At 46.2% G+C, this 22,794-nt stretch overlaps 1 protein-coding gene across 3 annotated transcripts in view; it reads right to left on the reverse strand.

Moving 5' to 3' along the window:
• Positions 1–22,794, reverse strand: part of LOC100680475 (muscle M-line assembly protein unc-89) — a 79,377-nt gene that overhangs the window by 26,707 nt on the left and 29,876 nt on the right. For all 3 annotated transcript variants that reach the window (XM_031928890.1, XM_031928889.1, XM_031928891.1), the window contains exons 3-6: positions 13,034–13,163; positions 3,080–3,303; positions 1,699–1,809; positions 29–253 (exon numbers count right to left, since the gene is read on the reverse strand). In XM_031928890.1, the coding sequence (XP_031784750.1) occupies positions 29–253; positions 1,699–1,809; positions 3,080–3,303; positions 13,034–13,163 (690 nt within the window). The remainder of the gene's footprint in view (positions 1–28; positions 254–1,698; positions 1,810–3,079; positions 3,304–13,033; positions 13,164–22,794) is intronic.

Here is a 22,794-nt window from a genome sequence, read left to right on the forward strand (position 1 = left end):
AAGCGGGCAAAGCGTTTCCGCAACTTACGATAAATGTCCAGCGGCACCTTCCTCACGACCATCTTTGATTTCTCCTGCGCGCTGGATTCAGCTCGGCACTCGAGCTTCGCGCCCCATAAAGATCTCGTGACTCGGCCGATGAATAAACGATTCTCCGTAAACTTGCTCGCCGAGCCGCTCACCAGCGGCGTCTCCATAACGTCGTCCAGCAGTACGTCGCCTTGCCACCAGCTCACCCTCGGACGTGGCTTTCCTGCGGACGAGGGAAGTTTCGGTAAAAAGCTGTATTAGAGAGATGAAGCAGATATAAAAGCGCAAGATTTGTTTAATCGAAAAATCACTGCCGGTATTTTCTCGGGGGATTTTCTCATTTTTGCACATAGTACACATGGAGTTGCTTTTCATCCGCCTCATCTGATCCTCGCGTTTGACGCATACACGGTGATCGGGAAAACGAGAGACGTACAGATATACAGAGGGAGCTTATTCGCAAGCGGCCGATAAAATGAACGAGCTGACGGCATTACTTTGAGGGCTCTGCGCTCCCCCGTCGTCCAATCGGAAGTAATTCCTATGCTAATCCGTCTTTGTGAACCGCGCGCGGACTTTGCCGCGAGCGTCGTCTGTGTACTCAGCTCTACCTGTCCGAGTCCGCGCGTGCGGCTTGTCGACCACATAAAACGCGCACCTACTAGTTTAAAGCCCCGTGTCCAGGATTATCCCCCTCGTGCTGCGCTCTTTGATCGCGCGGGCTGCAGCACCGATATTTCAAGGTGTGTATATATTGCGTGCGATGCGGCTGTATAGTTGGCAGAGTAATAATTTTTTCATCAATTCTTTTTCACCGAATTCACAGTTGCGGCTTCTCGAGTATCAGCACCTTCGGCTATTTGAGAGCGACGAGTCCCGCCCGGGAGAGCTTTGTCTTGTCGCGCTAAATGAACGGGAAATTAGAGGGGCGCCGAGCCAATTTACATGGCGACAAGAGTCTTTTTCCGGAGCCACAGAAAGACTCGCTCTCACGGCTGACTGCGCACGGAGTCCGCGAATACCGCCGAAACGCGATAGTTAGGTACGACGGCTATTCGAGCGGCTTCGGCCCGTTGATTGGCCGCTCGTTTGCCGCGGCTTCAAAGGACCTTTCGCGGGTCTCTCTCGCCTGTTTTCAGGCTCGCAGCTCGAGAATTAAGATGGTCCTTTGATCGGAGCTACGTTCGCGGCTGCCGCCTCGGTATTTTCTTATTTGTCTTTGCGCTTAGCCGATCGAGTGATTTCGAATGTACTGAATTACGTATATAGGAATAACAGCTCCAAGAGTTATCGTCAGCTGGATAATACGGCGCGACGAGCTATATGTAGTCTTTCATCGACGCAAAGTCCGCGCGGCTTCTCGCGATCGAATCGATTACGTAGCATGAAAAAGGGTAGAGCCAGCCGCCGTGATTAATTAAACGCGAGATTAATGAGCTCGGCCTCTTTCCCTCTCTCGGGCTGCATAGTAAGTTTTCATCGCGGGCCTTTATCGTCCCTTTGAATACAGCCCCCACGATCCGATATACGGAGCGCGCGACTGCTGTGCGCTTGAAAAAATGTCGAAACGGCCGTGCGAAAAGGAAGATGCGCGACAAAAAAGTGAGTGAGAGAGAGAGAGAGAGAGAGAGAGGCGAAAGAAGCGTATAAAAAAGTCTGTATACTTACCACCGGATACTTGACAAGTCAAGAGAAGGTCATAACCTTCGAGAAACGGTCCACCCACTCCTGTCACTTCCCTGCCTTGTGCATCGTAAATTACGGGCTTAGTCGGCTGCTCTGGAAAAGATATCGAGGCTCTTTATTCCGCGCAACAGAGATACGACTTACACACACCCGGAGAGCTCGCGCGCACAAAGGAATCAACTGTCGGAACGAGCGAGGGAGGAAGGGAGGGAGCGAGTCAAGTTTCGCGGCTGCACATCGTTCATCCGTCGCGCACCTGCGCAGGGCGCATTCGTTCTGCCTCCGCCCTCGCTGCAGTCGTTCGTTACCCGCTCTTTATTTTTATTCTAATGAGATATCTTTCCTCCGGCTGCGCGTACACACGGCGAGCGCGAGTTTATGTCAACAGAGAGGCTTAAAAAGAGAGAGGGCGCTCGCTTGAATCTCAAAGCAAGATGAAAGGGGGACGGAGAGAGGCAACAACGCGGTGGCGGCAGCGGCGGCGTCGTAAATTTGAAAATTTTCTTTTACGCGTAAGACCGCAGCGCAGAGCTCGGGACTATGACCGGTCGTTAAAAGTGCGGGGGAAGAGCAGAAAGAACCGCGTGCATCCCCGCAGGTCATTACAAGCATAAAGCGGAAATATAGTTGGGAGACCCCCTAACGCCCGAGTTATACGACGCCCATTTCGCGGCGAACCTGTAAATGTCGACGCTTTATACGAGGACAGAGAGCGAGAACTTGCCCTTGCTCTGTCACCCTTCGCTCCATCCTTTGTGCCACACATTCCTCCTCTCGTCCCGGCGTTACCGTACACACAGCCTAGTGTGCGGGCTCTCTTTTGCTCTTGCTTAGGCAATTATCCTCCAATTATCGTCGCCAGCCCCGCAAGGTAAACTCAAGCGACGACGAGCCACTTTTCATCCAGCTCTATACTAGGATGAATGAGGGTACGCGCTCTCTCTCCCTGCTTTGCTTTGGGAAATTTTTGGTATCGCACGAATGAAACTACAGCTGAGAGATATACGAAGTCTCTGAGCAATTTATCCGACGAAAGCGCAACGATTTGTCGTCCGTACACCCGAAAGCTCAACGTTGTTAATTTCGAAAAAAACTGATCAATCTTTCCACTATTCTCGGTCGGTCGCAAAAGTTGACGAATTAGATTATCAAACGCGAGGAGGAGTTCTCTCAATTTATAGTTCGGAATTCGATTTCGTCGTCGGAAAACCTCGGAGCGCAAAAGACCCGTATATATACGTATATAGCCTAGGACACGCGCGCAAGAGAGTTGCCGCCGACATAGTTCGTCGCAGAGAAGTGTTTTTAGCAGTCGTCGTGCAGCTGCGAGGAGAAGCGGATAAATCGACAGGTGGAAATTTACCTATTAGCGTGAGGTTGACGAGGAAGTTGTGGGTAGGCGACTTGTCGAAGTCGACCCGGCATCGGAATACTCCCTGGTCCTCGTAAGCGACAGCTTTGACTTTCAGTCTGGCCGAGGCCAGGTTCCCCTCGTCTACCTGGAAATACGTTCGATTTCCGAGGCTTCCGCTCATGGTCCAATGAACGGCTTTGTACAGGTCTCCTCCGACGTTCCGTGCGTCCAAACTGCGAAAAAGAGACAGAGACAAACGAACAGAGTTTTTAATTAAACTTCCCCTGACTTTTTCTTACTCGCTATATGTATACATTCGCTTCGCATCGCTTTGCTTCGAGTTTATCGAGAGCAGTGTACCATAATTTGAATTACCTCTTCTGTGAAAAAACGTCGCGTTTCTTTTCGTTTTAAGAAACTGCGTGCATGTCGGTTCGGACAAGAGGATGTAAGGGGGCAAAGGGAAAAGGAGCATAAAAGAGTTTTGCAAAAATTTCTATGAATAAAACTTAACGAGCCAGGCTCTCGCACACGCCACGAAACTGTTCAAAGTGCGCAGCTCGAGCGCGGACAAAGATCTTCAACATACATGCGCGTACTCCAGTTATTTTCAAACGTCAAAGCATCTTAAAATATTAACGCTTTTATAACGCGCGCGACACTTTGAAAGCTCAGGATCGGTCTCCGTGTTAAACAAAATCGGAGAAGCAGAAATATTTTTGAGCTTCGTTTCTCATGGCGTACGAAGGTTGTATTAAAAAATAGTTTAGCGAAGAGTATTGCGTTATTATTGCGATATCCCTGTTAGCGGACAAACTCATATACCTATATGTATGCGGGTGTACATATGAAGTTTCAACGGAGGTTGTATTCTTGTAAAACTGCGATGACATAAACCAAATCAAATTTATACCGATTGTGCCGACAAAATACCGATACCTCCGAGTGGTCCTATAGAAATTTCCAGAGCTCCTAGTATCAGAAAGAATTCCAATTAATGCTATTGAAGTTGATTCGCTATCTTTCGTCGGAAAGCGCGATTTTATTGACGCACGCTGAATTCCCACACTGCGAGAAAAGAATCCTTGTCACAAAGGATTCGCGACTTAACGGCAACTTATTTTTCATGTATTTGTTGCAAACGAAAATTTCTTCATAGTAAGAGAAGAATTCTTAACTATTAAGTATTTGGGAATTTTTGAGCGATTGTGGCGCACCGTCGGTAAAAACTTATTCACCGAGTGCAGCAACAGCGCGACTTGTCGGCACGCGACTACGCGAGGCGTCGAGACGTGTCGGCTGCAATCGGAGACCCGTACCTGCGTTTATACTTATATTTCACTTATATATTTCACGCGTGATATGCTTTTTTTACGTACCTGGAAGAAAGCATATTTTGTGATAGTTTCATGCACACAAAAAAGCGGGGTTATGTGTAAGATTATATTCGTATGATACCTATCGTGCTATCATTCGAATATATTTTGCAAAAACAAAGAATCTTTCAACATCGAATAGTTTCAGAGCGATACTAAATGATAATAAGAAGTGAAAGCAAGTAATTATAAAGTGCTAGTGATTTTATGTCGATGGAAAGAAAGTTACAGAAATTAAAAAATCTGAAAACCTAACTGTTAAGACGCTTGGATTTCTCCATATTTTAATCTAATTTTCTTAACAGTTAAGAATTCTTCTTTGTATCAAGGATTATTAGGGACAAGACGAAGATAGGATTCAACAAATTATACACCTACCTAAAGATAGGATTCAACAATAATTATTGAAAACTATTAATGTTCTAAACCATACTTTATTAATAAGACTAATCAGAAAAGGTCGACGCTTGACCTCCTTCTCTCGCGAGTCGCCGCCGGTAACTGTCGCTACGCGTATTAATCACCGCCGAAAATGTCATCGATGACGGCCGAGGAAGGGCGAAGAAAGCCGAGCACATTGCTTATATTACATAATTCCTTTCATCTCGCTCTCTTCGCGATCGACTCGGTAAAACAGGCAACTTTTATACATTTATAAGTTCCTATCCGTAATAACACTCCCCCTCGTACAAAACATTTGTTTTGTACCTTTATCTTTTCTATCGACTTATATTCATCTTTCGCAAAACTATACTTTTCCGTTGAATTACAAATCTAATATATCTTGACATGTGTTATATTACAACAATTGATCGACGATATTTACACTGGATCTTAGCTACTAACAAATCGCTCGCATTCGTAATACTATTAGCTGTATTTCATATTTACAATCTTTGCAGTTACAGAAGCTTTCTAAATGATTAAATTATACACCTACACGTTCCTTCTTCGAACACACCTCGCACGCTACTTTGAGTTTGGATCGCAGCTAAACAAGAATATTCCAATCACCTTTAAGTCTTTCAATGGACATACATTGCGTAGACGATAAATAAATCTGCAATCATATAATCATTGATCCCTTTCGCTCTGTATCCATCACCGCCCGTCGCTGCCCGCAGATTATGGTTATAGTTATCGCCTAATCCGTTGCCGATGATCGCCGACGAATCGCGGAGAGAGAGGGAACTTATCGCTCGAACCTAGAGTCTCACTCGCCATAATTCAGAGCCACATAAAAGGTCGCCGCTACGTCGCCTCGCTCCTCAGCCAAGAACGTGCCACGGCCCGCCTTTCGGCTTCCCCGTGCAACGTGGGACCCTCAAAGCAATGGAGCAAGCTCCCTTTGGAGTCCAAACAGCCTCAGGGTGCCAAGTCACCCCTAGCTGGGGGCCAGAAGCGACAGAACCTCCAAAATGGTTCCGCGCTATGGGAGCACAGCCGACGCGCGCGCACCTATTTCTACCGATTTCCAACCGCGAGCGAGCACTCTCTCGTTCTCTCTCTACCCGCTCCCCCTCGTCACAGCCTCGACCCTCCCTTACGTGGATTTTATTGATATCCGAAATATTATAATTAATAACTTAAAAAATGCTGCCTGTAATTTTGAGCATTAAGCACGGACTCAAAACACATAATCCCTGGCATTTGCCCTATGCCTCCGAGGAAACCGTGCAAAACTCGGTGAGGGGAAACGGCATCGGACACTTTCCGCTTTATTTATACAGCCATGCTCTCTGTACTCGTATTTAAGTATCTAACACTATCCTTGTATTTCAATCAATCATTAACGAATCACTGCGAAAATTAATTAAAACTTCTGGACTACAACGCATTACCAAATCGGGCACCACCACGGCGTTCTCCCTGCTTAAACTTTAGCCTCAACATTTGAATGACCTTCAGCACTCGCAAGCTTCTTCGCACATCAAGAGCGTCATTGTACGCCGATTTGGTATTCCCAATAACCCACACTCTAGCTACTCCCCTGTAGCTCTCCCTGTGTGCTCCTGCTTGACGGGTTGTTGATCATAGAATCCGCGCCTACAGATCACAGATTTTCGATTTTACCGGAATTTACTAAACAAAAATCGCCTAACCCAAAGCCTCCGTCAATTTATTGAGACCTTAAGCGCGCAATAGAAAGTTATCCGAGTTGAAGTGATTAGAGTTACGCACAATCATAATTCCTGATAAATCAAATGAATTTATAAACAAAAATATCATGCTATTTCCTTCCGATTAATTTCTCTACTTAACATTAATTCTAACGCCCTAAATGAATGAAATCGTATTCCGATCAAGCAAGTCGCAGCGCCTCAAAAGCCTACTGCGTGAAATCCCGCGCATTTAGTTTTCTTTTTTATCAACCAAATCGCAGCGCCTCAAAAGCCTACTGATTAATAGTCAGTTAACATGTATTTTCATCCTACAATTTAAAACTTGTTAAGCACACCTAAATTCTTCATACTGATTCAAAATTCAACAATTTCTCATTCTACCTAACCTAAATACGAGCACGAGGGCACAACTGCGTGTAACTAAAAATATCCTCATATTATTTATAAAGATTTTGGCATTCAAAATACATTTGTTTAATTTCCGATTCAATAATTTCACTTGGTCATTTAATTGTCATCAATTATTTCAAATTCTATTTAATTCCATCTGATTACTTTAATTTCAATGTTCCACCTTGAATCAAAAAGAGCTAATCACTAATCCAAATCAATTAAGTTACCGATTCACTAAGCTGGCTAAACTCCATCAGTTAAGCTAAATTTTCTCAAACTAATCAAATTTCTTTACGTCCAATTATATTTCCCAAAACCATAGCGTGAACACACGTCTCTCACAATCCTGCCACTTAGTCTAGCCGCCACAGATCAATTTTCCTACACTAGCATGATCTTGAATTTTCATGGCATAATCACGGAGAAATGCTTGCTATGCCTTGTATTATACATTTGTCAAACTATGTTCCATGAATCGACTTAATTTCCTGAATACAATAAAAACGAAATGCCAAACTCTTCACGGAACCTTTACCTTATCTAATATTTTAAAATCCGCAAAAAGAAGCAATAAATTCACGCGACTTCGAAGGCGCCTTCCACCTGGTCCGCCGTTGTGACATCGTTGCTCTCGCTGACGCTTCTCCTTTCCACTCTCTTGCTCACTCGGGGTTGCGACGATGGTTGCTGCCAGCTGTGCAAGGTAGTGCACTCCTCCTTGGATGATGGTGCCATGGTCGATGTACCCAGTAACCCCAATGTTACCTCCGACACCAAAGTTGATTTGGGCATTTGCGATTTTAGGAAATAGCTGCTTGAAATCCTCCCTAGAACAAATTTTACAGGCAGTATATTTGCAAACTTTTAACTCCTTAGCGCTATCAAAACGAGCACGACGACAAATTAATTAAATTCGAATTAAGACGTTAAAATACCAAAGTCGTTCTTTGTCTTTGCCATTCGAAGAATAATTGATAATCGCGCGCGCTAAATGAGCCCGGCAAGCGTTGCCCGTTCGTAACCCGATACCTTGACTACGAAGATTTCGAGCACAATCGAGAGTTCGGCATGTATAGCTTGAATCACTATGACGTCACGCGACAATTACTTTTAATTTTACGCAACTCTAAGAAAACCAAATGTATTCCAATCCAACTTTTCCGCATTGACTAGTAAATAAAATGTAATAGGTACCTTAACGAACAAACTAACTTTTGTCAACTCGATAAACCATATTAATTTACTAAACTGCAACGCGATCCAAAATTACGTCTTGAAACAATTGTTTATTTGCTTTATCTTCGAATACTACTCAATTACTTTAGCGGATAGGAAGGATTAACAAATTACTTACAATAGCTTTTTGTTCGTGTATATCAAACATCCCTCAGTCACAAATTATAACAAATTTCTGATAAGATTTACCACTATCTCAAAATACCGACTGGCTTTACTAGATTTCGATTCAGTTTTACAAAAAGCTATAATTTTATCATATCAAAAACTAAGCAAAAAACACAAACTAAAATACAAAATCGTTTTTCGTAGTATTTTCTACGTGAAGGCGAATCGTGAATTCCGACTTTATTCCCAAAAATGCTTGACACAAAACTAGACACAAATGTACAAATCAATTTATCTACGACCAAATTTGCAATTAATCTTAATTTCAATCGCGCGCAACTGTACTACAACTTTTACTCGAAATGTCTCGTTTAGTAACAAAGAAATTCTACGCTCTCTCTATATAAGTCAATAATTACACAAGTACTTATCTTTAGATTTGTCACTTTTGCAACTTGATGAATCCGCTTAACAAATTCAAAGCTTTTGATCTCGTATGGAATCCCAGGCCAAGCATCCATCGGTTGTCCGCCAAAGTTCGTCGTGTCATCGAGTCCTCGTTCCGCCTTTGTTCTCAGCATCCACGTGTAGCCAGGTTAGCTTCCGACTCGAAATTCCTCTTTTCTCTCGACAAGCTGCATCCATGGATTGATGTTGTTCTTGCTTCTTGTACATGTATGCCATCACTTGTGCCGCGTATCTCTTTATTTAAACAAATGTTCGCTTATCCCGCATAACAAAAGTCCGGGCGAAAGTAATTCCCGGGTTTCGGCACCATTTTGTTAGGGACAAGACGAAGATAGGATTCAACAATAATCATTGAAAACTATTAATGTTCTAAACCATACTTTATTAATAAGACTAATCAGAAAAGGTCGACGCTTGACCTCCTTCTCTCGCGAGTCGCCGCCGGTAACTGTCGCTACGCGTATTAATCGCCGCCGAAAAAGTCATCGATGACGGCCGAGGAAGGGCGAAGAAAGCATTACTTTCATCTCGCTCTCTTCGCGATCGACTCGGTAAAACAGGCAACTTTTATACATTTATAAGATCCTATCCGTAACAAGGATTCTTTTCTCTCAGTGCACCTTCGCACGCGATATCGCTGCATTGCTCATCATGATCTTATTATAAAAATACTTGGTCTCTCGATCTGCCGTAGCAAAACGTTGGATTCGTATACTAGAAGCGAATACCAGCATACGTTCATCGACGCAGTATAAGTATAGCACTCGGCATAACGAAGCGAAATTATCTCAGCGATGAAAGAAGTTGTATACATTATAGTAGAAGACTTAAAAGAGCTCGTGAAAGCATTGCGAGCTGCTGCAGGACAGCTGCAATAGTTCGGGATTACGGATATACAGAGCCGGCAGTAGCAGCGGCCCGCTCGCGGCGAGAGCGCGGGACATAACGTAAAAATGGCCGAGTGGCAAGTTGGAATTAGGTTCCAAGCAAGCGTGATAAGATTCTGAGAGCGAGTCCACCAATCGAGGCTCTTCAGTCCTGCGAGAGCCTGCTGTAGCTACGCTATTCCCGAGAGAGATTCCGCAGATGCGGGAGAACCTCGGCTGATTGTTTGGACGTTGGTATATACAAGGAGTTGTAACAGCAGCAGCAGCAGAAGCGTGTATCGCGTCGACGTTTCCGCGGAAATGTAATAGCCGCCGCTGTCGTTCGCTTTGTTCCCTGCGGGACGATTGAGAGCAATCGCCTCTGCTGGATCTACATCGCGGACGGAGGAGAAGAGCTGCGAGGGGATTACGTCTTACATCGGTGCGATTAGGCGCGCGTTTGCCTATACTACCGCGCAGTTGATTCGAGTCTCGCGCTCTAATCGGCATCAGCTCCGTTGATCGATCGAGCAGCTGCTCTGTTACTGCTGACTGGATTTTTAGAGGAATCGGCTCGATTTGGATAAACGAGATGGAATGTAGTGGCGAGAGTATGAAGCACCGGTTCGTTTCCCACGAGCGCAAGTTTGCCACTTCTATATATACAGTTAGCCAACGCGGGACGAGATGCCTGTGCACGTATAATACTCTCAGTCAATGTAACAAAGACTTTCTCCAGCGCGCAGACAGAGAGTTGCCGGAGTTCTCCGGAATTAGCCGCATTGTAATTCAACTAGCAATTCGGCTGATGACAGTTCTATTGATTCGTAATTGCTCTCTCTCTCTCTCTCTCTCTCTCTCTCTCTCTTTCTCTCTCTCTCTCTCTCTCTCTCTCTCTCTCTCTCTCTCTCTCTCTCTCTAACTCTGTCGGTGACGTTTCGAGACGGTTTGCGCGAGGCAGACGAAAGACAGGTGATCGAGCCCTCTCCGCAGATACTGTAATGTGTTATTTGCCGACAAACTTGCCTCGCCCGTAATTGATTCCCCAAACGCGGTACTGGATTAATCTATCAGCATTCTACCAGCAGAGAGAGAGAGAGAGAGAGAGAGAGAGAGAGAGAGAGAGAGAGAGAGAGAGAGAGAGAGAGAGAGAGAGAGAGAGAGAGAGAGAGAGAGAGAAATAACAAAGATCCGATTGTTCCGCGAGCTTTTCGGTTTATTATATTCGCGCGTCGCATTTTCCATCAAGCTTGAGTGCCTCCCCAGTATTATTTTCAATCTCGCCTGCGATGCTGCTCCACTATACTATATACTCTAGAGTTTCGCTGCCAAAGCTCTCCGTTAATGGGCTCCGACCGTATAAGCTTTCATTCATGGAGAAGAAGACGCTCGACTACGGCCGCTCTTTCGCGCAAAGCGGTTATTAAAAGCCGTTCATTAATTACGCGGCGAGCTTTTTGTTTGTCAGCGCCCTCTTCTGCAGTATACATGTTCATGCGTTCATATATTTACCGCCAGCGTCGATGACGCTGTGGTATAGAGGTATCCGTGTCGTCGCATATCCAAAAGATGAAAGAGTCTCGCCAACAAATAAAAGGAAGCACTTTTACCGCCTATAACTAGGCGCTGCTAACGGTCATTAGCGTTGTTCGGAATTTCGCTCGCGAAGAAAGAAAAATCAGCAGCAGCGTATTTTCAATATACCACGCAAGCGCTGCTCACAAAAGGCACTTAAGCGTCGTTTGACGAGCGAGCACGCGCGCGATCACGAGTGATTGTATAAAAAGCGCGCGAGAGCTTGGAAAGCAGTGCACGTATAAGTTATACATTTATACACAGGGGCGCCACCGCTTTTTATTTCGTAGAGCGAAAGTGTAAAAGCACGGACAAAATAAAAGCTCGACGACCAAGGCCACCGGATGGATGGAGAGGAAAAAAACGCGAAAAATATCGGCGATAGGCCGTCGCGGTATTATAGACTCACGCAGTGCGTATATTTTTCGTACTCGTGTAGATAATACCGAGTAAAGTAACTCCGCAGCCTCCGATTCGCGCACGACTATATACCGGATGTTCAAGCGCCTATTTTCGTCGAGCTTTTTGCCGTCTCTTTTGCGCGCCTGAATTCGTTCATTGCGAGCTAATAAAAATGAATGTATACACGGGAAATAGCTGGGCGAACTTTGCGCGCCCCGAGCGTTTCTATAATCGACACGGCTCAATCGCAATCAATTAGTCCCGAATATCCCCCTCGGAGGATTATAAAACTTTTCTCACGTGTACGCAGCGATTTTTCGGCTTTTTCGCTCACTCTCTCGGGAAAGAATCCACTCTTTCAGATCGACTCGTTCGAAGCAGAATCACTTCGAATACATCCGTTCCCGCGATCCAAGAAATTGAATTGCTCACTCTTAACTCCGAAACTCTCCTTGCAGATTAGGTATATCTTGCACCTAGCGAGCAGTAGTTTCGCGCTCTTTCAACGGAGTACATAGATAGCATTACATATGCATTTCCATCCACCAGGCTCGTCATAAATTATACGATCCGCTCGCACCGAGTTCATCGTCACGAGAAGATAATTATAATAATTATCACACACGTGCTATAGCAGCAGACCTGATTCCTTGTGCAGGTATGGGCGAACGTGCAGAGAGAGACAGAGAGAGAGAGAGAGAGAGAGAGAGAGAGAGAGAGAGAGAGAGAGAGAGAGAGAGAAACGCGGAAGCGCGATAATTAACAGACTGCCCGGCTCGCGCGCGCGCGGAGGGGCAAGTCTCCGCTCGATACACTCGCATTCGTATTCTGTCGGTCGGGCTAACGAGCGTCCGTATCCTCGGGGCGCGCGTTGAGGAAATTTCGAGAAACAACTTCGGAACAATGGCGTCTCTCGACGCTAACAGGCATCACCAACTTCCGTCGCTGAAGCGCGCGAGCACGCGATGCTTCTACTCGCGGGCCTTTATATACCTATACATATCATACCGTATATTCGCCCATACGAGCGACGCGCGTTCTCGCGATGCATGTACCTGTCTGCGAGATGAGAACTGCGGTAATTTCGAGCTGCAATGATTTCCGCGCGACCCACTTTGAGCCGGGAATCTTATTTTTTGTTTTTCCTTTTCGACCGTATACGGGGGCAGAATTTCGCGTTTCCGAGTCCGGAAAAGAATGTCTTGCTCGATAGCTGCTCGTGTCCTCCGGTTGGGCATGCAGCAGTCGAAGTGCCGGAGAGAGGGAGATAATTCTCGGGGACAGTGAAAAATGTTTCGAAATTCGGGCTCCACGAGCGAGCGGAGAATTATTTGCTGGAAGCGCGAAGCAAGGCGAGCGACACTTGACGAGATGGTGCGCTTGGAACCGAATGAAATTCGATGAGCTTTCGCTTACTTGTATAGAGGTATTCCACCATCGTCCTTGAACCACAACACCATGTTCACCGTGTCGTTTCTCTTACTGGGCGTCAGGTCACAGGGCAGCTCGATGTCTTCACCTGGAATCGCCCATATCTGCTTGGCAGCTGTTGGAAAAAAAAAGTTTGTTAGCGGCGACATGCGTTTTTGATACCTTTCTTCAAAAACAGTAGTACGAGTCGTAATTGATCAGACGACGTGCGCTTCTTTATTTTTGTCAAATCATATACCCATTTTCTGTTGCAAAAACGAAGATGCTCCAAAGGATTTAATTTATTCGAGAAAATCAATATGATTATTCCTGCGACAATTTGCTAGATGTGCGCATAAAAAAGTAATTCATTCGAATGCGAAATTCTAAAAAGAGATAATCAGCTAAGCTCTCGTTCGCTAACATAATGTTAGTAGCGCCGCATAAAACTCTCTCCCTCTTTCGGGTAAATCTTATATTCCGAGATAAAAGTATCGAGCGCAAGTAGTCATTCTCAGAGTGGACAGATCTCGGCCCGTAGCCATGTGACAAACTTCCGAGCAGCTTTCACTTCTGCTTTATTTCTCTTTTCCGCTTTTTCGCTCGGCACGTTTGGGCGTCCGAAATTTCTATTTCGGTATCAAGCCTCCCCCTCTAGCTCTCTTTCGTTGGCTCGCTGTACGCAGAAAGAAACGAAGAGGCCGACGAACGCTAGCACACCACGAAGAAAATAGAGAAGAGTCGAGAGCGAGGACGCGCGATAAACAAGAACGAGCTGGATCGTTAATTTAAAAGTTGATTGCTGCTTTGGCAACGAGGGTATACGCATCGCGCAATCATCCCCACGGATTTACCTTGGCGAGAGAGTATCTTTTTTGGTAAACGAACGAAAGCCACCAGGCCATTTTCGCGGCTGGAATACGCAACGTTATTTTCGCCCTGGCGGCGTCGTGTAACATCGTTTTAACGAGCCGCAGCAGCCATGCGAAATGTAAGACATGGGGGAGCGGGAAGCTTGAATTAAAAGCTGATCCGGGTTTTTCTGGAGCATAATGACTTCGTTAGGCGAAGAATTTCAAACTCATTTTAATTAATCAACGACGATCGCGAGGCGCTTTGGCTGAACATTTAGCGGCGCAAATATCACGGTTCCCGCGTGCAAAGGCGATATACCGTTGAAATGCATCACGCACTCTATCAATCATCGGCGACGCGTCGCAGAGCCAAACAGAAGCAGCGGCGCGTTGACCCTCGTTAAACGTCCATGCAGACGTAGCTAGATCTCTCGTCTGTCTCTCTCGCGTGCGCGCATTGCAACGATAAAGCAAATCTCAGCGAAATAATGGAAGTCGTTACGAAAGTATGACACAGTTGGGAGAGAAATGTTTACAAGTAATTACTGCTCCACTTTGCCCCTGCAAGCTGCTGCTGCGAGGGAGATAAAAGTGGCAGAGAGATAGAGAGACGCGCGCAAAAAGGGCCGCTACCGCCACTAACTGCCGAGAGGGGCCGGAAAAGCTCGACGCACGCGAGATCCGCGCCCGATGCGCAGCCAAGTTCGCGTAAGGAGAGAGAGAGAGAGAGAGAGAGAGAGAGAGAGAGAGAGAGAGAGGGCGTCGACGTTGTCGAGGAGACACTCTCGCGAGGGAGTTTGTTAGCCCGACATTGTCGCGAGCCGAGATTTCTCGCTTCTGAGCTGCGTATACGTGACTGTGCGTGCGCGCGTACACAGTCATAACCGTGTCGCCGACATCTGTTTACCAACGCGAGACTGAAAGATAGAGATAGAGATAGAGATAGAGAGAGAGAGAGAGAGAGAGAGAGAACATTTGCGTCAAAGCTCGAGGCGTTTTTTAATTTCGTTTTCCGCGCATTAAGTCCCTTTCTGCGTGTGTATGTTGTATACACCAGTCGAGCGGAGATTCTAATTTGAACGTATAAATCGTGAGCACTATAAGTGGGCCGAGAAAAGCTACAGCAGGATGAACTTGCTCTCAAGGGCTGAGATGGCTTGCAGCGTTGAAAAAAGCCATCACGCTCCTCTGTATACCGGCAGCTGTTAATACTTTGCCGAGTTTACAGAGATGCGGCGTGTATACTTCACGAGAGGCCAACTCGCGTATACGTGCGGCGAATCCAATTGCTCGATGACCTCCTCGATCTCGTTACATTTACTGCGTCGTCGCGGACGGTCGGCCCATCGAGAGCCGGAAAAACGAGCCGAGAGGGGGGGGGGGGGCAGGGACGATGTTTGACAATTGATACGATTGACTCGCGAAATCGAACTATATCCGAGTATAGGAACTTTGCGCCGCTGGTGCTAGCGGTCAAAGGGAAAGCTGCGGTACGTTAATGAGGGACACGTCGCGATGCGATGCTTTGAGTTCTTGCCGTTCGTTTATACACTGCTGTACGTTGTTTTTGCAGGGAGTAGAAACTGCTGCGTAGACTTCGCGAAGTCGAACGTCCCACTTTCCGGCGCAGTTTACCCAAATACGTAGCTGCGTGTAATTGCGAAGATTGATCGAATCCGGCGATTCCAGCGTTGTAAAAAGACCCTGATGGCGGTGACCTTGGCGATCAACCCCCTGTACATAGCGGCGTTTCGCAAATCAGACAATCGACGCGTATAACTCAACCGCAAAATCAGGCGGATTACGCGTGGAATCCCCCCTTGGGCTCTGCCACGCGCATATTTCTCGCGCGCGGCTGGCTATAGTTATACGCTACTGCTGCAGCGACAGGAGCCTCGAGTATATACGTAAATCCCCGGTCAACTTGTTTTCAATTCAGTCTTAATGGCGCGAGATCCTGCTTGCGTTCTGGATTACACGCGGGATTTCCGTTAGAGCCAGCCCGCACCGTCCGCCATGTGTATGTGTGTGTGTGTGTGTGTGTGTGTGTGTAACATTACCACGTGCACAGCGCCATATGTCCTTACGGCGAAAGTCAGGGCTTCGATATATATATATATATATATATATATATATATATATATATCTGGCCGAATCGGCATAGCCTTTCTCTCTCTCTCTCTCTCTCTCTCTCTCTCTCTCGCTCTCCGGGAAGCGTAATTCACTTGGGTCAGGAAGACGATAAATTCTCCAGTCGGTTGCTTCTTGCTCTCTGCGCGTGGGCTACGGCAGCGAGAGACTTCGCTGCAGTATACATGTATAGATATGCTCAGCTTTTCCGCGATTTTTCGCCCAGCGGAGGATGTGGCCTCGAGATGAACTGCCTCTCCGGTCTTGAGACGAGCTTTTTTCTATACTTCTCTCCACGGCGAAGCTCTCGGCTGGCAAATAGTTCGCGTGCCAATGCACTTGATGCATCTGTTGCGAAATCTTAATGGTCCCCTCCCCCTCATCTCTCTGCTCATAGGATTACAAATTGTTCGCCGTGTTTACGTACGAATATGCGGAGAGCTTGTCGCGGAGATTAATTTTCATCGAACGCCGTTTTACGGATGTACAAAGGGACGAAGGGGGAATTTCGCATCAACGTGATTTCAGTTCACGGTGCATATGTACATTCGTAAACAGAAATTAACTTGCTGGGTCTATTTGTTCAGCCCGTACACATGGGAGGAATATATACTCGTCAGGAAAAATATACATCGTAACGATGTGACAACTGTAACGTTCCGTGGTATAATCTCGTTATAATTAATTGGTGTTTACGCGTAATTATTGCCACACGCGCGAAATCGTTTATTGATGACACAGTTCAAATACGCGAGGAAAAACGAACTCTGTTTTCCTTTAATTCATCAATTAAATACGAGTTGCTGCGCAAGTAATTGCCTTTGAAAACAAAGCAAAATCCGAAACTAAAATATTGAAGACAAAAAACCTAATTCATTGTTACACAAAATCGAACTCAACGTACCGCACCCGCCGGAATCAAACATGCACAATAGTAAAGCCGCTCAGCAGTTCATTCCCTCGGCCTGCGGCTGGACAATTGAGCATGCTCTAACGAATTCGTTTGTTCAATTTTTCTCGCCGTCGTCTGTGGGGAGGAAAATCGGATATCCACTGTACGCAATTCCGAAGTTGGGCAGCACTTGGTAAACGGATGCTCGGCGCGGCTTCGCTTTCTCTCTTTCTCTGTCGATCGGTCGAATAACGATTCTCGATAACAACGGACGAACTGCGCGATGGTCGCGGCCGCGTAAAAGTAACGATCCCCATAATAATGGTTCGGGATGGGAGAGTGGAAAGCGAGCTAGACGTACAACACATAACCGCTCCGGTATGCGCGTATATCTATGGCGCTAGAGAGGGAGAGAGGTAGAATGAGAGGATGGAATCGATGCCGTTCGAATGCTCGTGACGATGAGTTCGGGGTAAGTTTCACGAGTGTCAGGCAGGCTCAGAGAGCGAGAGAGGCTCTATTTCGCGGCAACTTTCCCAACGATAGGAATTAAACTTTCGGCTCTGGGCGATGTAGAAGTACTCGTTAGGTCGCGCGAGAGCGAGACTCTCTCCTTTGCCCCGCTTCATCGAGCACGCGATCGATCTTTTTCAAACGAGAACCTCTCGTCGCACTTTGTCGTCCTTTCAAAAACCAATTTAAGTGCTGATTGTAAGGCCGAGATGGCGGCTTGCGGCCAGGATGTATAAGAGAACAGCTCGCTTGCTGCAGCTTAAAAAAAAAGAAGGCGGAGAGAAAATTTGCAGCTCGCTTGAACAATCTCGCTGACCGCGCGCCGACCGACGAAGTTAAAAAGAACTATACTCGGTATACCTATAAAGTTACATATTGCGGTCGTGGTGCGATTTTCCGTGAAGCTCGGTTTTCGCAAAATAGATCGGACCAGTCTTGATTTCATTTTGCAAATGGATCCAGACGCTAACCGATTTTCCAGCGCCTCATTGGCGAAACTTATTAAGAGATAAAATCAAAGACTTCGTTTTTCTGCGTATGAGCATCGACGTAGGAGCTTCATATAATTGACGCCGGGGGCTTGAATTGAAGCAGCTAAAGCAGTCGCAAGCGTGCGCGAGCGCTCATCAAGAACACGTATTGACTTCAAAAAGTCAAAGCGACTACCTTTCGAAATTCACGATTCGCCAGCTACTTTCCGTCGGATACCGGAGAAAGAAAGAGTCTCGACGAGAGAGGCGAGATGTGGCGCAGTATAGTGACCGAGCGAAGCCGGAAAATAAAGGAACGAGCGGAGCAAAGAAGCTCCGCATTCCAGCTCTGCGCTCTGCCATTTGTCAAAAAGCTCGCGCGGGGCCTGCGGTTCTCATTCCTGCCGGCGCTCGCGACGAAGGGAAGTTTCCCCGCGCGCGAGAAGCCCTGCAGCGGCAACGGCGGCGGCGGCGCCACGTTCTTTAATCGCACGCGCCTCGCCCGAGGTTTAAGCGAGGGAAATCAAATAAAAAAAAGAAGGAGAGCCATCGCTTTTCCTCGCGGCCAATTTGGTAAAAGCAATTTCTGCTGCTTTACGCGCCGACCGAATTGTATTGTTTAAATCAGGAATATATATTTTATTTTGAGGTAAACTTTATTCAATTATAAAATACACTGCGTGATCAGTGCTCGACTCAAGGTTACAGTAAATGTGAAATGTATAAATTGTGAATATACTGAGTACTGGTCTTGTCTTGGCTACTGCCGTTCTGGAACTAATGAGCGTCTGCGTCGGTCAGAATCTTCTTGCCTCGGTGCAATAAAAGTCAGGTCAGAAAAGGGACCCGGCGTATACCTGACAGTACCGCCCACTAGTCTATACAGTACTATATATATATATATATATATATATATATATATATGCGCTAGTGTACTGTGTGTATGTTGATGCATATTATCGATGTATCCAACAAATTGCGCTCGAGCTTTTATGTATAAAATGCGCTGCTGGGACTGCTAAATTCTAAAGGGAGCGAGTCGTGAGAAGCGTTTGCATTGCAGGCCTCTCTGTGAAAGAATTGCCCGCCCGCCACGGGCGAAGAATTCGAGGAAGAAAAGCGGCCGAGCAACTGCGCACACACAGGAAAGTTGGTCTAATCTAGTGCTGCCCACATGCGGCCAAGACGTCGTTTAGCCGTATATACAGACGAGTCATTGCGACACGGTTTTGTATGCATGATGTAAGCCCGTCACCTGCTCGGTCGGAGCGTACTTTGACGCTGTGTGAGCAGCGCTATGCGCTGGGAGGACAATATTTTGCTGCGCGCGTTTGGCCGAGTACGCGTTTTCTGGTACACAAGACCTGCCGCTGCTGCTGCTGATGCAGCGCTGTTGAAGTTTGCATGCGTTGTACTTTTTTTCTAGAGATGCAGCTTTTTTCTCCTTTATATGACGTATACATGCATAACAGCGAAACGCCGCGCGAACGGAAGAATATGGCGTTATTTCATTGATTATATTCGTGGAAAACGTGTTTCTGAGCAATGACAAATATTTTTGTTCGATAATCATATACGAAGGGAAGTATGTTCATTTATTAGTTGGGTGAAATACAAGCTCGCGTATTTCGCGTTTTTCATTTAACGAATAGAGAAATCTCACAGATTATGCCAGCGCGCATCAATGCCCTTAGTTTAATTAAATATACTTAATCATTCTCTTTGGGAATTTCGCGAAACTATTTGAGTGTCGGCTATTTGATGTGCTGCCGTAACTTTTTCTACTTGTACGGTCAAAAGCTCCAACTTTTTTCCTGCCTTTCTTCTAGAATTGAGAAACTTTTCAGGGCAAAAACTAACATTCCTCCTGCGAGAAGTTTAAACGCTGCTTCTTGGAGATATAAATTACCCTTTTCCTTTAATCACACACACATGGTATGTTAGTTTTTATTTTATCTTCAGGAAAATACAGATTGACGGAATATTTACTGATAATATTTCACTCGTGCAAACTTTTTTTCCCGCGGTACTTTGGAGCTTGATAACTTAATCCATTTATGCGTTCCAGCAATTTCACCCGCTGGTCAGTTTTTACACTGAGAATGAAGGGCGAAAAATTTCCGTTCAGACAATGACGGTATGCGTCTGGCTTTTAAATTATTCGCTTAAATCTTTCGCGTTTTTGAGCCTCGTAAATTTAATTTCGATGCAGCCGAGCGTAAGAAAGGGATGACGTTCTTTCCATTAGGCCGATGAAAACGTTTGTAACCGCTATAGTAATATGTTATATGGAACTGGGTGCCTTGATCACGACGATCGCGTAATCAAGCTGGTTGGGCCCCTTTGTACAATTTTCAGGTGACTCACCGGGCCTAGACAGTTGTATCTTTTCACAGGGAATCGAATAAAAGTGGTTTAGTCCAGATCGAACGATTATACTACGTAGATGAGTTCATTAGATTGCCGGAGCGCGAATCAGTTAGACGAAGCGACGCAAATGTTATCTCAAGCTCGCGTTTACTCGCACTAGATTACTTACGCAATACACTCCCTGGCGACGGCAATTGTGTTTACTTGATTTACTGAACTCGCAGTCCGGCTGTTTACGCACTCGATGTACTTTGCATGCGCACTTCGTTCTTTTTGTACAATGCAGCTCTCGCTTTCTGATCGTTGAAAATTGACGCTATAATATTTGCGGAGTTATACGTCCAAGTGTCAACATCTTGAAATTCCAACTGATTTCTAGTGCGAGGGGCTAGTGCCCAAGTACCGGATACCGGAACGATAAACACAAGCACGAATAAACAGAGTCGCTCTGTCATCAGTATTATGGAGAAATGAGAGCGCAAATATATATTTAGCTAGAATTTTCAGTTTAGCGATATTAAATGCTGCAGGTTATCGTATGCCTTTTCGTCCTATTCCATTTTTTTGTCCGCTTGCAGTATAGCTGGTGTGTGGCCTTTTCATTTCGCTTGTTCTCCTTTTCTCTCTCTTTCTCTCCGTCTCTCTCTCTCTCTCTCTCTCTCTCTCTCTCTCTCTCTCTCTCTGTCCCTCTCTCTCTCTCTCTCTCTCTTTCCCGCTCTCGACGAGTGGGATTGCGACTTTTCCGTCCGTTAGCCGGATGCGAAAGGAGCATAACGCGACAACGACTATACGACTTCTCTCGGGCTCGACTGTTCGAAAGAGCGGAACAAAAAAAAAATCGAAGAGCGAAAGCTCGTACGTGTCGGTGTGTATGCGGGTGAGTGTTTTGTCTCTCGGGCTCTCTCCGAAGCTCATCTGCGCGCGCGAGATAAATAAGTAGAACGCGAAAGAGAAAAGTAGAGAGCAAAGCGAGCCTAGATTCATCGGACAGCATAGCCGACGGAGCAGAAGCCAATACGGCGGCGGCGCCTATATAACGCGCAAGCACCTGGATATCGCCGCGCGCGCGATTACTGGAACAGACGTGAAAGAGAGAGAGAGAGAGAGAGAGAGAGAGAGAGAGAGAGAGAGAGAGAAACTTGCAAATTCATTTTCCCTGCTGCAGTTTTTTCCTCTCGTTCTGACCTCTTTAGCCATTGTTGAGCGCTTAATGTCATCGGATATACGAGAAGCTTTTCTCTTATCGCCGCATTCGAGGAAATCCATAACTCGGTGCAAACGCGCGAGCGTTTAGTCTTTAACAAGCGCAAAACGTTCACGCTGAAAATGGATCGTCGCCGATTATAATATGACGGACTGCAGAAGTTGAGAGAAGAAGCCAGCGAGTGTGGTAGCGCAGCTATATATATTCCTATCCATCCCAGTTCCCAAGCCACTGCGCACAATTTTGCTCTCGCGATACGTAAACGTCGAGCCAAGCTCTCGCGCTCTCTACCTTTACTCACATCGCTGAAAGTCGTCGTGGCGTGTGAAGAGCGAAGAGAAGTTAGTCTCGGCTCCTCTCTCGATTTTTTCCTCCGCCTCCGAAGAGTTTTATCGCGCATATATAGTATATAGCAGCGCGGGTAGTTCCCGCGGATGTACTCCCGCTCTTCGCAGGGCTCGATCTTTGTTGCTTATTGCCGAGAGCGGTGAATCTGGCTACACGTCCGTACCTATGGTATACGTATATATACTGTATGTAAGCACTGCCTGAGCGAGCGAGAAATGTGTCAGCTGCGCGAGTATAGCTCCGCGGCGAAATTTCATTTTAATAGAAGCTAAGATCTCGCTGGGGCTTTGCATGCAACGATATTTCCTCGTCTCGCGGATATGTCGTCGACGTCTCGCTGCGGCGCTTAGAGGGTAGCTTCCGCTTCGCTCGATTTCCCCGGATGATTTCAAAAAGCCCTTATGCACTCGCACACATGTCAGACGCAGCTTGGAATCTTCTTTTGAAATTTCTCTCGCGCGCAAGCGACGAATGAGGCTTTAATCGAATCGATGAATTATTAACCGACGAAGGACACGTGGCTAACGTGCTTTTGACCGCAGAGCATTCGAAGTAACTTATAGCACTGCTCGCCTCTTTTACTTTATTGTATATATAGCGAGAATATTAAACGCGCGCGCTCGGCTCGCAAGGTATTCCCGTGCGCCGCCGTTGTCAGTGTTTCCATCGCTTTTGGAAATTGAACAGACGCGCTTTCGGCCTGGGTACACAACTCGGCGTGGAATATAAACCCATGGCTGCGACGCTGCTTTGTTCGCTCTGCTCAATAACGATCGGAACACACACATACTTGGGCTCGGCAAACTTTTCACGAACAATTCCGAGAACTTGCGGCGACTCTCCCGTGCAGGCGTCTGAGTATCCGAAATAAATAAATCTGCCGGTTCCGGTCAGCTGCTTGTTTTTCCCTCGTGCGAAATCCACGCATATCAGCGGCATGTATACCGAATGTATTCGTGAGATATTGTCAAAGTTAAATTCGTTAT

The sequence above is a fragment of the Nasonia vitripennis genome, chromosome 4 (assembly GCF_009193385.2).
Source record: "Nasonia vitripennis strain AsymCx chromosome 4, Nvit_psr_1.1, whole genome shotgun sequence".
In the NCBI taxonomy this organism is placed as follows: Eukaryota; Metazoa; Arthropoda; class Insecta; order Hymenoptera; family Pteromalidae; genus Nasonia; species Nasonia vitripennis.